We start from the raw sequence: 14399 nt of genomic DNA, 5'->3' as shown, positions 1-14399 counted from the left end.
CACTTGTTCACACAAAACCCTGTACATTTCTCCAAATGACCAGCAATCCACTCCAATACCTCCATTCTATCTCTAGCTTAAGTCTAAATCAAAGACAGATTTTGGCTGTTCAACATTTAGAAGGTATCTTTTGGTCATAATGGCATTTGTGTCCTACAGTGTGTCGGACAGCTCCACAAAATGAAGTGGCAATGATGCTCCGGCCTTATTAATACCATGGTTTTCTTCCTCTCTGTCCTAAACAAATATAGCCTATTTGCCTATGTAACCACGCATTTTTATCAGTTTTAATATCTTATAAGTCATACCACAATCAATGATTCCTTTCCATATTTCATTATTTTCATTTATTCTTCCATAGAATTTTAAAGTTATTTTACTTCTGTTTCACTGGCTATGCTAAAGCATTTGACTGTATGAATCACAACAAGCCGTGGAAGATTCTTCAAGTGACAGCAATACCAGACCACCTTACCTGCCTCCTGAGAAGTCCGTATGCAGGTCAAGAAGCAACAGTTAGAACTGCACATGGAACAACGCAGTGGTTCCAAACTGGGAAAGGAGAACGTCAAGGCTGTATATTGTCACCTGGCTTATTTAATGTCTATGCAGAGTAAATCATGTGAAATGCTGGGCTGGATGAAGCACCAGCTGAAATCAAGACTGCTGGGAGAAATATCAACAACCCCAGATATGCAGATGACACCACCCTTATGTCAGAAAGCAAAGAGGAGCTAAAGTGCCTCTTGATGAAAGTGAAAGAGGAGAGTCAAAAGTTGGCTTAAAACTGAACATTCAGAAAACTAAGATCATGGCATCTGGTCCCATTACTTCATGGCAAATAGATGGGGAAACAATAGAAACAGTGACAGACAATTTTCTTGGGCTCCAAAATCACTGCAGATGGTGACTGCAGCCATGAAATTAAAGACGCTTGCTCCTTGGAAGAAAAGTTATGATCAACCTAGACAGCATATTAAAAAGCAGAGACATTACCTTACCAACAAAGGTCCACATAGTCAAAGCTATGGCTTTTCTAGTAGTCATGTATGGATATGAGAGTTGGACTATAAAGAAAGCTAAGCACCAAATAATTGATGTTTTTGAACTGCAGGGTTGGAGAAGACTCTTGAGATCCCATGGACAGCAAGGAGATCAAACCAGTCAATCCTAAAGGAAATCATCCCTGAATATTTATTGGAAAGACTGATGCTAAAGCTGAAACTCCAATACTTTGGCCACCTGATGCAAAGAACTGACTCACTGGAAAAGACCCTGATGCTGGGGAATGTTGAAGGCAGGAGGAGAAGAGGACAAAAGAAGATGACATGGCTGGATGGCATCACCGACTCGATGCATGTGAGTCTGAGCAAGCTCCAGGAGTTGGTGATGGACAGGGAAGCCTCATGTGCTGTAGTCCATGGGGTTGCAGAGTCAGACACGACTGAGCGACTGAACTGAACTGAATCCAACTGAAAATGAACCTGTTTCCTGAATGGAACTGAAATAAATTTATATGTAAATCCAGAAGCATGATATGTCTTTCCACTTGTCCAAGTCTTATAGGGAAGCTTGGCGTGCTGCAGTCCATGGGGTCGCAAAGAGTTGGATATGACTGAGCAACTGAACTGAACCAAAGTCTTACACACTTCAATAAAGTTTCCTGTTAAATCTATTCCTGAGAATTTGATGGCTGTTATACCTGTGAATGTAATTTTTTTTCTCATTTACATTCCTAATCAGTAAATACTGGCAGAGCTAAAAGTGTCAATCACCTTGCCAAATTACATTATTATTTCTAATAGATATTTACTGGATTCTGGGGTTTTTACCTTGCCTAAAAATAAAAATGGCGTTATCTTGTCTTTACTGGATACTGGGAACTTCTAAACAATTTTGAAAAAGGTTGATAATAGAAGAAATCTCTATCATGTTTCTGTTTTTATGGAAATGACTGATTCATTTCTTTGTTTAGAATGATATTTGCTGTTGGATTTGGTGAATACCCTTTATTAAAGTATCCTTCTATATTAATGATGTTTTTAATGGTTGCTCAGATTTTTAAAATGCTTTACCAGAATATAATGATATAATAATGTGGTTTTATTTTTTCTTCTAAGTAAAAACTTGTGTTGATTTTCTGATACAGAAACATTTTTGCTTTCCTGGAACAAATTCTACTTGTAGTATATTATCAGGAATTATTTACATTTAACTATAGTTTTATTTACTTTGCTTACTTTTCTTTCTGCATTTCTGCTTTCTCATGTTCATTTTTTATTTTAGAAAGGAGATAGCCTCAAGATATTTTTTTCTTCCAATGGCTGTGTTATACTAGGGGTACCATACTTTTTGAGTTCCTGAATAATCTGAACTTGATAATATTTTTCCCCCGCATACCTGAATGATGATTTACCAAAACAATGATACCGAATAGTGGCACTAGTTATATCAAAGAATCATACTGGAACTTTTAGTAATTACTTGCATGATGGTAAACAATAAAAACAACAGTTAAAAAATATACAAATATTTAAATTTTATAAAACACAAAAACACATACTTTTCCTTTATCACTCATAATTCAAAAGAACCACACAGTTGTCTTTTCACAAGAGTTCCAAGTCCTACATACATCAGAAACAATTTCCACATTATAAATCTGAAGTAAGCTACAAAATTCAAAGTTGATATTCACATGTCCTTTGAGGGAAAACTTTGCCTGAGAAAATCCATTTGTTATTACTTGACATAAAATCTATTTGTTAAATCTTCATCTAGTGGCCCACATAAAAGTTTAGATCAACTATTCAAAGAACGAATTAGAATAGCCAATTTCCTTTATTAGGAATGCTTTTCAAACTAAAAATTATAATGGTTCTCTAAAACAAAACAAATGATTAAGCCATGAGAAAACTTACCTTACTAATTTTAAAAATATGCCATGAGCCAAAAATAATAATATAAAGAATAAAGCACCCACCCAATTATTCACTAATGATTAAAGAAAAAAAAACTGTGATGATGAAAACAATAATGATATCATTTCATAAACACATTTTTCCTTTTAATATCAAATTTATTCTTGCTTTGGAATTTCTCAGTGAACACTTTAAGAAAAACAGACTGCTCCTCTACAAATTCCTGCCATACAGAATACAAATTACTATTTTTATAACTACTCTAATTTATAAACATTTCATATGAAAAATCATGGAAAAGAAAAAATACTAGAATAAGACCCCCAAAATCATTATAGACACAATTAAATACCTAGTAAATCAAAATAATAAGCTTTAATACTATAGTAGAATCTTGACATACATGGGTTTAATAATATAATAGCTACTAAAGCAGCAGTTATTCAAATGTCTAGAATACAATGACTGGTAATCTTGCTGAAGCACAAATTTGGTGCCTACCTATAATAAGCATAGTATTTAGAAATGAATCACTCACCTAGTGCTCAGGGCAAAAAGTCTAGGCAGCATCTGCATCTTAATACGGCTTTAGTCTTTTTCTACTACCTATTTTATATGGATTAATTGCTATGAAGGGACAGAAAATCCTACTGCTGGTATCAAAAGTGAAAAACTAAGAAAATCACAGTTCTTGGCCAGAAGACAAATTTTGGATAAACTATTTCTTTAAATGTCAAATCTGAGGGCAGTTCAGATCTCTGACATGTATGAGTGAGTGAATGAGTGTGTGTGTGTGTGTGTGTGTGTGTGTGTGTGTGTGTGTGTGTGTGTGTGAGGGCAGTTCAGATCTCTGACATGTATGAATGAGTGAATGAGTGTGTGCATGTATGTGTCTGTGTCTGTGTGTGTGTGTGTGTGTGCGCTTCTTTCAAAATGTGGTCAGTGGAGTTGGGGGAACTTAACCAGTATGGTGAAGTGAAGTGAAGTCGCTCAGGCGTGTCTGACTCTTCGCGACCCCGTGGACTATAGCCTACCAGGCTCCTCCATCCATGGGATTCTCCAGGCAAGAATACTGGAGTGGGCTGCCATTTCCTTCTCCAGAGGATCTTCCCAAACCAGGGATCAAACCTGGGTCTCCCACATTGCAGGCAAACACTTTAAAGAAAAGCCACCAGGGAAGCCTGTCAACTATTATTTGTCTTCTGTCAAATCCAATCAGTGTTTGGAGAGATGCAATAAGTAAATGCTATATAGTTCTTTGGATTAAATTCTGGAACACAATGAAGACTTTAATGAAAAAGCTAATGAAATCCAAATAGAAATCCAGAGTTTAGTTAATAGCAATGTACCAGTGTTGGTTTCTTAGTTTTGACAAATGCACCATGGTAACACAGATGCAACAATAGGGAAAACCAGGTAAAGAGTATACAGGAATTCTCTGTACTATCTTGGCAACTCTTCTATAGAGCTAAAATTAACCCAAAATAAAAAGCTCACACACAGAAATAAAAATTGGCATAGAAGGAAATATAATTATGTAAGTGAAATCCAAGAGAAACAGGTACATTTAGAGTGTCTATCATAGGTACAGACTTTAAGACAGATATAGATATAAATAGCAACTTACCATTGTTCAGACAGGTTAAGAGACAAGATTGAAATATTACTCACAAAGAACAGAAAGAATTAAAAAACCCTAATGGTGTCTACCTATAAATTTTTCTCAAGTTAGAAGGGAAAATTCATATCTGTACAGCAGAGAAAGTGGAAAGTACCCTGATTTGGTCATCAGAATCACAAATGAGTAACAGATGGACATTGTGTGCCTCCAGCTATAATACCCTAAGAAGAAAACAACATACATTTATGTAACATTCAGACCACAGATATATAATCTGAATCTAATCATTGCAAAAAAAAAAAAAAAGTAAAATTAGGAGCAGTTCAGTTATTCTTCAAACATGTCAAGAAAGGCTATGAAACCATAACAAATTAAATGAGAGTGAAAAGACATAACGAGTAATGTAATACCTTATTCTGGACTGAATCTTGGAAAGGGAGGGATAAAATTCTATTTAAAACTCACTAGGTAAACTGACAAAATTTAGAGAATAAATGGTAAATAGGATGAAAGTATTATATCAACAATTGCTTGAGGTGAATCCATGTACTGTGGTTATAAAAAGTAATCTCCTTAAGAAATACATACTGAAATTTTTAAGAGTAGAGGGGCATGATGCATTTGACCCATCTTAAAATACCTGAAGATATAAGCCAATGAAACAATTCCAGTGGTATCTTGTACAGAGTGCTGCTGCTGCTGCTAAGTCACTTCAGTCGTGTCCAACTCTGTGCGACCCCATAGATGGCAGCCCACTAGGCTCCTCTGTCCCTGGGATTCTCCAGGCAAGAATACTGGAGTGGGTTGCCATTTCCTTCTCCAATGCGTGAAAGTGAAGTCGCTCAGTCGTGCCCGACTCTTAGCGACCCCGTGGACTGCAGCCTACCAGGCTCCTCCATCCGTGGGATTTTCCAGGCAAGAGTACTGGAGTGGGGTGCCATTGCCTTCTCCGTTGTACACAGTAGGTACTTAATAAACATTTGTTGATTGATTAGATTGTAATAATTCTTGAAAACACATTCCCAGAACACACATATACTTGTTCTGAACAAATGATCTGATAAAGCATAGTTTTACCAAGAAAAGAGAATTTAGAAGGCTAATCAGATTTACTTCACACATTTATTCTTTGTTTTGCAAAAGAATGTTTAAAAGCTTTCTACTGTAAAATAAAACATATAAAAAGCCACATAAAAAAAATAAAAAAGAGTGAGTGAGACAGAAAGGGTGAAGTAGAGAGGAGACACTCGTGTATGTACATACAGAAAGAGAATGCTGACACAAATACAGTGAAAAGTTCATGAATCTGTGGGAGGGTATATGGAGTTTTTGGCATTATTGTTGCAACTTTTCTGCAAACTTAAAATTATTTCCGAATTAAAAAAAATTAATGAAGCAAATGGAATTTCTAGAACTAAAATGTACAAAAACTAAAATTAAGAACTGAATGCAGTTAAAATCAGATTATAGACCAATGAAGAGTGAATTAGTGAACAAACATTCTTTGGCATTTCCCTTCTTTGAGACTGCAATGTCAAAGAATGTTCAAACTCCCATACAACTGTGCTCATTTCATATGCTGGCAAGGTTATACTCAAAATTCTTCAAGCAAGGCTTCACCAGTACGTGAACTGAGAACTTCCAGATGTACAAACTGGGTTTCAAAGTGGCAGAAGAACCAGAGATCAAATTGTCAACATTCTCTGGATCAAGGAGAAAGTAAAGGAGTTCCAGAAAAAATCTATTTCTGCTACACCGACTACACTAAAGCCTTTGACTGTATGGATCACAACAAGCTGTGGAAAATTTTAGAGAGATAGGAATACCAGAGCGCCTTACTTATTTCCTGAGAAATCTGTATGTGGGTCAAAAGCAATAGTTATAACTGGACTTGGTGGGGGTGGTGGGGAGGGGCAGAACTGGACATGAAACAAATGGACTGGTTCAAAACTGGGAAAGCAGTACGTCAAGGCTGTATATTGTCACCCTGCTTATTTAACTTACATGCAGAGTATATTACGCAAAATGCTGGCCTGGACAAATCACAAGCTGGAATCAAGATTGCTGGGAAAAATATCAACAACCTCAGATATCCAGATAATACCACTCTAATGGCAGAAAATGAAGAGGAACTATAGAGCCTCTTGATGGGGGTGAAAGAGGACACCGAAAAAGTTGACTTAAAACTAACATGCAAAAAACTAAGACCATGGCATCTGGTCCCATCATTTCATGGCAAATAGAAAGGGAAAAAGTAGAAGCAGTGACAAATTTTATTTTTTTTGGCTCCAAAATCACCGCAGATGGTGACTGCAGCTATGAAATTAAAAGACACTTGCTCCTTAGAAGAAAAGTAACGACAAACCTAGACACTGTATTAAAAAGCAGAGACATCACTCTGCTGACAAAGGTGCATATGGCTTTTCCAGTAGTCATGTATGGATGTGAGAGTTGGACCATAAAGAACACTAAGCACCAGAATTGATATTTTCGAATGGTGGTGCTGGAGGAGACTCTTGAGAGTCCCTTGGACAGCAAGAAGATCAAACTAGTCAATCTTAAAGGAAATCAATTCTCCACTGGTTAAGTGAAGAAGAACTAAAGAGCCTCTTGATGAAAGTGAAAGAAGAGAGTGAAAAAGTTGGCTTAAAGCTCAACATTCAGAAAACTAAGATCATGGCATCTGGTCCCATCACTTCATGGCAAATAGATGGAGAAACAGTGGAAACAGTGGCTGACTTTATTTTCTTGGGCTCCAAAACCACTGCAGATGGTGACTGCAGTCATGAAATAAAAAGACGCTTGCTCCTTGGAAGAAAAGTTATGACCAAACTAGATAGCATGTTAAAAAGCAGAGACATTACTTTGCCAACAAAGGTCCATCTAGTCAAAGCTATGGTTTTTCCAGTGGTCATGTATGGATGTGAGAGTTGGACTATAAAGAAACCTGAGCGCCAAAGAACTGATGCTTTTGAACTGTGGTGTTGGAGAAGACTCTTGAGAGTCCCTTAGACTGGCAAGGAGATCCAACCAGTCCATCCTAAAGGAAACCAGTCCTGAATATTCATTGGAAGGACTCATGTTGAAGCTGAAACTCCAATACTTTGGCCATTCTTGATGCGAAGAACTGACTCACTGGAAAAGACCCTGATGCTGGGAAAGATTGAAGGCAGGAGGAAAAGGGGCTGACAGAGGATGAGATGGTTGGATGGCATCACTGCTTCAATGGACATGAGTTTGAGTAAACTCCATGAGTTGGTGACGGACAGGGAGGCCTGGCGCATTGCAGTCCATGGGGTCGCAAACAGTCGGACACAACTGAGCGACTGAACTGAACTGACTGAAAGGAAATCAGCCCTCAATATTCATTGGAAGGGCTGATGTTGAAGCTGAAGCTCCACTACTCTTACCACCTGATGAGAAAAGCCAACTCACTGGAAAAGACTCTGATGCTGGGAAAGATTGAAGGCAAAGGGAGAAGTGGGTGGCGGAGGAAGAGACAGTTAGATAACATCACCCAACTCAAAGGACATGAATTTGATCAAACTCTGGGAACCAGTGGAAGACAGAGGATCCTGGCATGCTACAGTCCATGAGGTTGCAAAGAGTCATACGTGACTTAGCAACTAAACAACAACAGATTTTTTATACTATTCAACATAAAGCACAGAGACAAAAGGATAGAAAGAAAGTGTAAGAGACACAAATGACACCCATATAGTCTATCAAAAGCATAGCTGGAGTCCCAGAAAGAAAGAACAAAGAGAAAAATGGGGAAAAATGAAATTTAAAAAGATAATGAGAAATAATTTTCCCAAACTGATGAAAGTCATCAAGCCACATATTCGGAAAACCCTACCAAACATAAATAAATAGAAGCTAAACAAAGATAGATTTAAAAGAAAAGCACTCCTACACACATCAATGTAACATCTAGAAAACTGAAAACAAAGAGATAAAAGACAGATTGCAGACAGCATTTAGACTGACAGCTAACTTTTCACCAGAAGTCATTCAAGAAGCCAGAAGACAATGAACAATATTTCAAAGTGCTGAAAGAAAACAGGTGACAATATATAAATCCACTCCCAGCAAAAACATCCTGTAAAAATAAAGGCAAAATAAAGGTGTCTTCAGATAACTGAAGCAAATTTGCCACAAGATTCCAACTAAAGGAAATTATAAAGGGTGTTCTATAAACAAAAAGAAATTTGGTGATTCCATCTAGAAAGTGAAGGGAGGAGGGAATAAAAATCAATAAAAAGGTCAAATCTGTGAATAAATCTATATAACAGTGACTACATAAAACAACAATAATAAACTATTTAAACTAATCTAAAGATTCTAAGACTCTTGCATTGTCCAAGGAGACGGTAAAAGTACCAATTGACACCAAACTTTGATTGATGTTTTAATCTTAAAGTTAAGTGGTTACTGAATGAATTATAATCAAGAGTTCATAATCCCCAAATCAATAGGGAGAGATGTGGAATATAAAAAATGTTCTGATCAATCCAAAATAAAGCAATAAAAGAGAGGGGGAAAAGCACAGAACAGGCAGGACAAGCACAAAACAAAGCGCTATGTTATATTCAACCTCAGATACATCACTGGTTGGTAGTGGTTTAATCTCTAGATTAAAGAATCATGTCTGACTCTTGCAACCCCATGGGCCAGGCTCCTTTACCCATGGGATTCTTAAGGCAAGAAGAATGGAATGGATTGTCTTTTCCTTCTCCAGGGGATCTTCCGGACCCAGGAATTAAACCTGGGTCTCCTGCACTGCAGACAGTGCATTCTTTACTGAATGCACTACGAGGGAAGTCTGTATCACTGGCTGAATTAATGTAAATGAATCCCAACATCTCCTTTGAGAGGAAAAACTTATCTGAATGAATACAAAAAGAAAATTCAACTATGTGCTACTAACAGTATAACCATATAGATATGTTGAAAATAAAAGAACAGAACAAATTATACCTTATAAATACTATCCAAACAATGCTAGGCAGCTATGTTAACATTAGACAAAGTTAACTTTCAAGCAGAAGGCATTATTAAAAATAAAGAGGAACATTTCATCATGGGGTGTGTGCACATGCGTGTGTGTGTGTTAGTGGCTCAGTCATGAACGACTTTCCGATCCCATGGACTGTAGCCCGCCAGGCTCCTCTGTTCATGGGATTCTCCAGGCAAGAATACAGGAGTAGGTTGCCATTTCCTACTCCAGGGATCTTCCCTAATAAGACAGCTTCGAGATACAGACAATTCCACAATCATAGTATAGGATTTAATCACACTTTTCTCGGTAAATAATTTTTTAAAAAGTTAGGACATAAAACATTTGAGGATCACCAATTACAAAAATGACCTACACTGTACCCAAACCTGCAGAATCCACATTACTTGGTACATCAAGAACATTAGACAAAACTGACTGTATGCAAAGGTATAAGGAAAACCTCAATAAATATAAAAACAATAAAATAGTACAGGATAGGTTCTCTGATAAGAGTACAATTAGCTAAGTTAATAATAAGATGACCAGGAAATCATCAACTGTTTGGACATAAACAATTATACTCTAAATAATACCTATGGGTCAAGAAACCACAAGCAGTGCTAAAAAATATTTTGAAGAGAATGATAAAGAATATACCACCAATGCTTTGCTAAGTCACTTCAGTTGTGTCCAGCTCTTTGCGATCCTATGGATAGTAGCCTGCCAGGCTCCTCTGTCCATGGGATTTTCCGGGCAAGAATACTGAAGTGGCTGCCATTTCCTTCTCCAGGGGATCTGATTCAGGGATCAAACCCGAGTATTCTGTGTCAACTGCATTGCAGGCAGATTCTTTAACACTAAGCCACCAGGGAAGCCCATACCACACATGAAAACTTGTCAAATGCATAAAAATAGGAAATGGAAAAGCTTAAAAGAATATAATAGAAAGAAGGATTTACTGGACTGGAATGGGTACATTTAACTCAGATGACTATTATATCTACTCCCTGGTGGCTCAGAGGTTAAAGCATCTGCCTGCAATGCAGGATACCTGGGTTCGATCCTTGGGTTGGGAAGATCCCCTGGAGAAGGAAATGGCAACCCACTCCAGTATTCTTGCCTGGAGAATCTCATGGACAGAGGAACCTGGTGGGCTACAGTCTATGGGGTCGCAAAAAGTCAGACATGACTGAGCGACTTCACTCACTCACTCACTGTGGGCAGGAATCTCTTACAAGAAATGGAGTAGACATCATAGTCAACAAAAGAGTCCAAAATGCAGTACTTGGATGCCATCTCAAAAACGACAGAATGATCTCTGTTTGTTTCCAAGGCAAACCATTCAATATCACGGTAATCCAAGTCTATGCCCCAAGCAGTAATGCTGAAGAACCTGAAGTTGAACAGCTCTATGAAGACCTACAAGACCTTCTAGAACTAACACCCAAAAAAGATGTCCTTTTCATTATAGGGGACTGGAATGCAAAAGTAGGAAGTCAAGAAACACCTGGAATAATAGGCAAATTTGGCCTTGGAGTACAGAATGAAGCAGGGCAAAGGCTATTAGAGTTCTGCCAAGAAAATGCATTGGTCATAGCAAACACTCTCTTCCAACAACAAACAAGAAGACTCTACACATGGACATCACCAGATGGTTGACACCGAAATCAGACTGATTATATTCTTTGCAGCCAAAGATGGAGAAGCTCTATACAGTCAGCAAAAACAAGACTGGGAGCTGACTGTGGCTCAGATCATGAGCTCCTTATTGCCAAATTCAGACTGAAATTGAAGAAAGTGGAGAAAACCACTAGACCATTCAGATATGACCTAAATCAAATCCTTTATGACTATACAGTGGAAGTGAGAAATATATTTAAGGGACTAGATCTGATAGACAGATTTCCTGATGAACTATGGATGGAGGTTTGTGACATTATACAGGAGACAGGAATCAAGACCATTCCCAAGAATAAGAGTGCAAAAAAGCAAAATGGCCCTCTGAAGAGGCCTTACAGATAGCTGTGAAAAGAAGAAAAGCGAAAAGCAAAGGAGAAAAGGAAAGATATACCCATCTGAATGCAGAGTTCCAAAGAATAGCAAGGAGAGATAAGAAAGCCTTCCTCAGCGATCAATACAAAGAAATAGAGGAAAACAACAGAATGGAAAAGACGAGAGATCTCTTCAAGAAAATTAGAGATACCAAGGGAACATTCCATGCAAAGATGGGATCCAAGGACAGAAATGATAGGGACCTAACAGAAGCAGAAGATATTAAGAAGAGGTGGAAAGAATACACAGAAGAACTGTACAAAACAGATCTTCATGACCCAGATAATTACGAAGGTGTGATCACTCATCTAGAGCCAAACATCTTGGAATGTGAAGTCAAGTGGGCCTTAGGAAGCATCCCTACGAACAAAGACAGTGGAGGTGATGGAATTCCAGTTGAGCTATTTCAAATCCTGAAAGATGATGCTGTGAAAGTGCTGCACTCAATATGTCAGCGAATTTGGAAAACTCAGCAATGGCCACAGGTCAGTTTTCATTCCAAACCCAAAGAAAAGCAATGCCAAAGAATGCTCAAACTACCACACAATTGCACTCATCTCACACACTAATGAAGTAATGCTTAAAATTCTCCAAGCCAGGCTTCAGCAATATGTGAACCGTGAACTTCCAGATGTTCAAGCTGGTTTTAGAAAAGGCAGAGGAACCAAAGATCAAATTGTCAACATCTGCTGGATCATGGAAAGAGCAAGAGAGTTCCAGAAAAACATCTATTTCTGCTTTATCGACTATGCCAAAGCCTTTGACTGTGTGGATCACAATAAACTGTGGGAAATTCTGAAAGAGATGGGAATACCAGACCACCTGACCTGCCTCTTGAGAAACCTGTATGCAGGTCAGGAAGCAATGGTTAGAACTGGACATGGAACAACAGACTGGTTCCAAATAGGAAAAGGAGTACCTCAAGGCTGTACATTGTCACCCTGCTTATTTAACTTATATGCAGAGTACATCATGAGAAACGCTGGGCTGGAAGAAGCACAAGCTGGAATCAAGACTGCCGGGAGAAATATCAATAACCTCAGATATGCAGATGACTCCACCCTTATGGCAGAAAGTGAAGTGGAACTAAAGAGCCTCTTGATGAAAGTGAAAGAAGAGAGTGAAAAAGTTGGCTTAAAGCTCAACATTCAGAAAACGAAGATCATGGCATCCGGTCCCATCACTTCATGGCAAATAATTGGGGAAACAGTGGAAACAGTGGCTGACTTTATTTTTCTAGGCTCCAAAATCACTGCAGATGGTGATTGCAGCCATGAAATTAAAAGACGCTTACTCCTTGGAAGGAAAGTTATGATCAACCTAGACAACATATTAAAAAGCAGAGACATTACTTTGCCCACAAAGGTCTGTCTAGTCAAGGCTATGGTTTTTCCAGTGGTCAAGTATGGATATGAGAGTTGGACTATAAAGAAGACAGAGCACCGAAGAATTCATGCTTTTGAACTCTGGTGTTGGAGAAGACTCTTGAGAGTCCCTTGGACTGCAAGGAGACCAAACCAGTCCATTCTAAAGGAGATCAGTCCTGGGTGTTCACTGGAAGGACTGATGTTGAAACTGAAACTCCAATACTTTTGGTCACCTGATGAGAAGAGCTGACTCATTGGAAAAGACCCTGATGCTGGGAAAGATTGAGGGCAGGAGGAAAAGCAGATGACAGAGGATAAGATGGTTGGATGGCATCACCAACTCAATGGACATGGGTTTGGGTGGACTCCAGGAGTTGGTGTTGGACAGGGAGGCCTGGTGAGCTGCGGTTCATGGGGTCACAAAGAGTCGGACTCGACTGAGCGACTGAACTGAACTGAACAGAGAATTATAACCATTATCTTATAATAACCTATTAATGAAATATAATCTGCAAAAATACTGACTTGCTGTTGTACACTTGAAACACAATACTGTAAATCGCTACACATCAATGAAAGAAAATATGATAAAAACCAACAATCCATTTGTAGAAAAGAAATATATAGTGTATTAATCTTCAAGATTTCTCCCAAAAAACTATCTATATAGTTTTGGTTTGTTTTTACCTTAAAAGTCTAAGAATTACACACATTTTTTTTTTAATCTTTTAATGATTATAAAAATGTTCAGTTTACATTTTTTGTATAACCCTTTGAGGACTCTCTCTATTATTTTTAGTCTCCTTCCCAAAGAGTATCTGGGACTGAAATAATTTTAAAGGTTGATTCTTAGAGTAAATTTAAGTCTGGAAGGTCTTTAATATGTACTACATAGAAATATTACACTCTCATCTATCTGAAATAAGCATTTTTCCTTCATAAACTCTTCATTTACCCGACTATTCCTGATGAGTGTTCCAGTGTTCTTAATAATGCATATGACGACCTATAGGAATGTAAACTTTCTTCTAAATTAAATCAGCCATTTAATAAAATATATGAAGTGTGGTAGCATTAATTCAGATCCCTAAGAGAACTTTCTTTTCTAAATCATAACACAAAATAAATGAAGCAGAGTTACTCACCACTTGATCTGTTCTTGCGACTTGATTTTCCTCCAGTAAGAAGCATCTTGAGACTATTCCGAAACATGGTTGTACTATTCTAGGACTCACAAAGCTACAAAAGAAAATGTGGGAAAATACGTTAGAAAACTTGGTTTGCTATCCAAATACTATTAAGAATTCATTTTTAAATGTGCTATTAGGAATTAACCACTCTGCTTACATATATAATACAGAAAATTTAACTATATGACAGAAACATTTATTTAATTAGACATTTAAGTATTCCCTTTAAAGTATAATACTTGAGTA

General features: G+C 37.7%; 1 protein-coding gene across 3 annotated transcripts in view; it reads right to left on the bottom strand.

Annotated features, from left to right (window-relative positions):
• Positions 1 to 14175, bottom strand: part of TANC2 (tetratricopeptide repeat, ankyrin repeat and coiled-coil containing 2) — a 325633-nt gene extending 311458 nt beyond the window's left edge. For all 3 annotated transcript variants that reach the window (XM_068977288.1, XM_068977289.1, XM_068977290.1), the window contains exon 1: positions 14109 to 14175. In XM_068977288.1, the coding sequence (XP_068833389.1) occupies positions 14109 to 14175 (67 nt within the window). The remainder of the gene's footprint in view (positions 1 to 14108) is intronic.
• Between the last annotated feature and the right edge of the window lie 224 nt (positions 14176 to 14399).

The sequence above is a fragment of the Capricornis sumatraensis genome, chromosome 8, assembly GCF_032405125.1.
Source record: "Capricornis sumatraensis isolate serow.1 chromosome 8, serow.2, whole genome shotgun sequence".
Classification (NCBI taxonomy): domain Eukaryota; kingdom Metazoa; phylum Chordata; class Mammalia; order Artiodactyla; family Bovidae; genus Capricornis; species Capricornis sumatraensis.
Note: the sequence above shows the minus strand (reverse complement) of the source record. Positions and strands in the feature narration are given on the sequence as shown.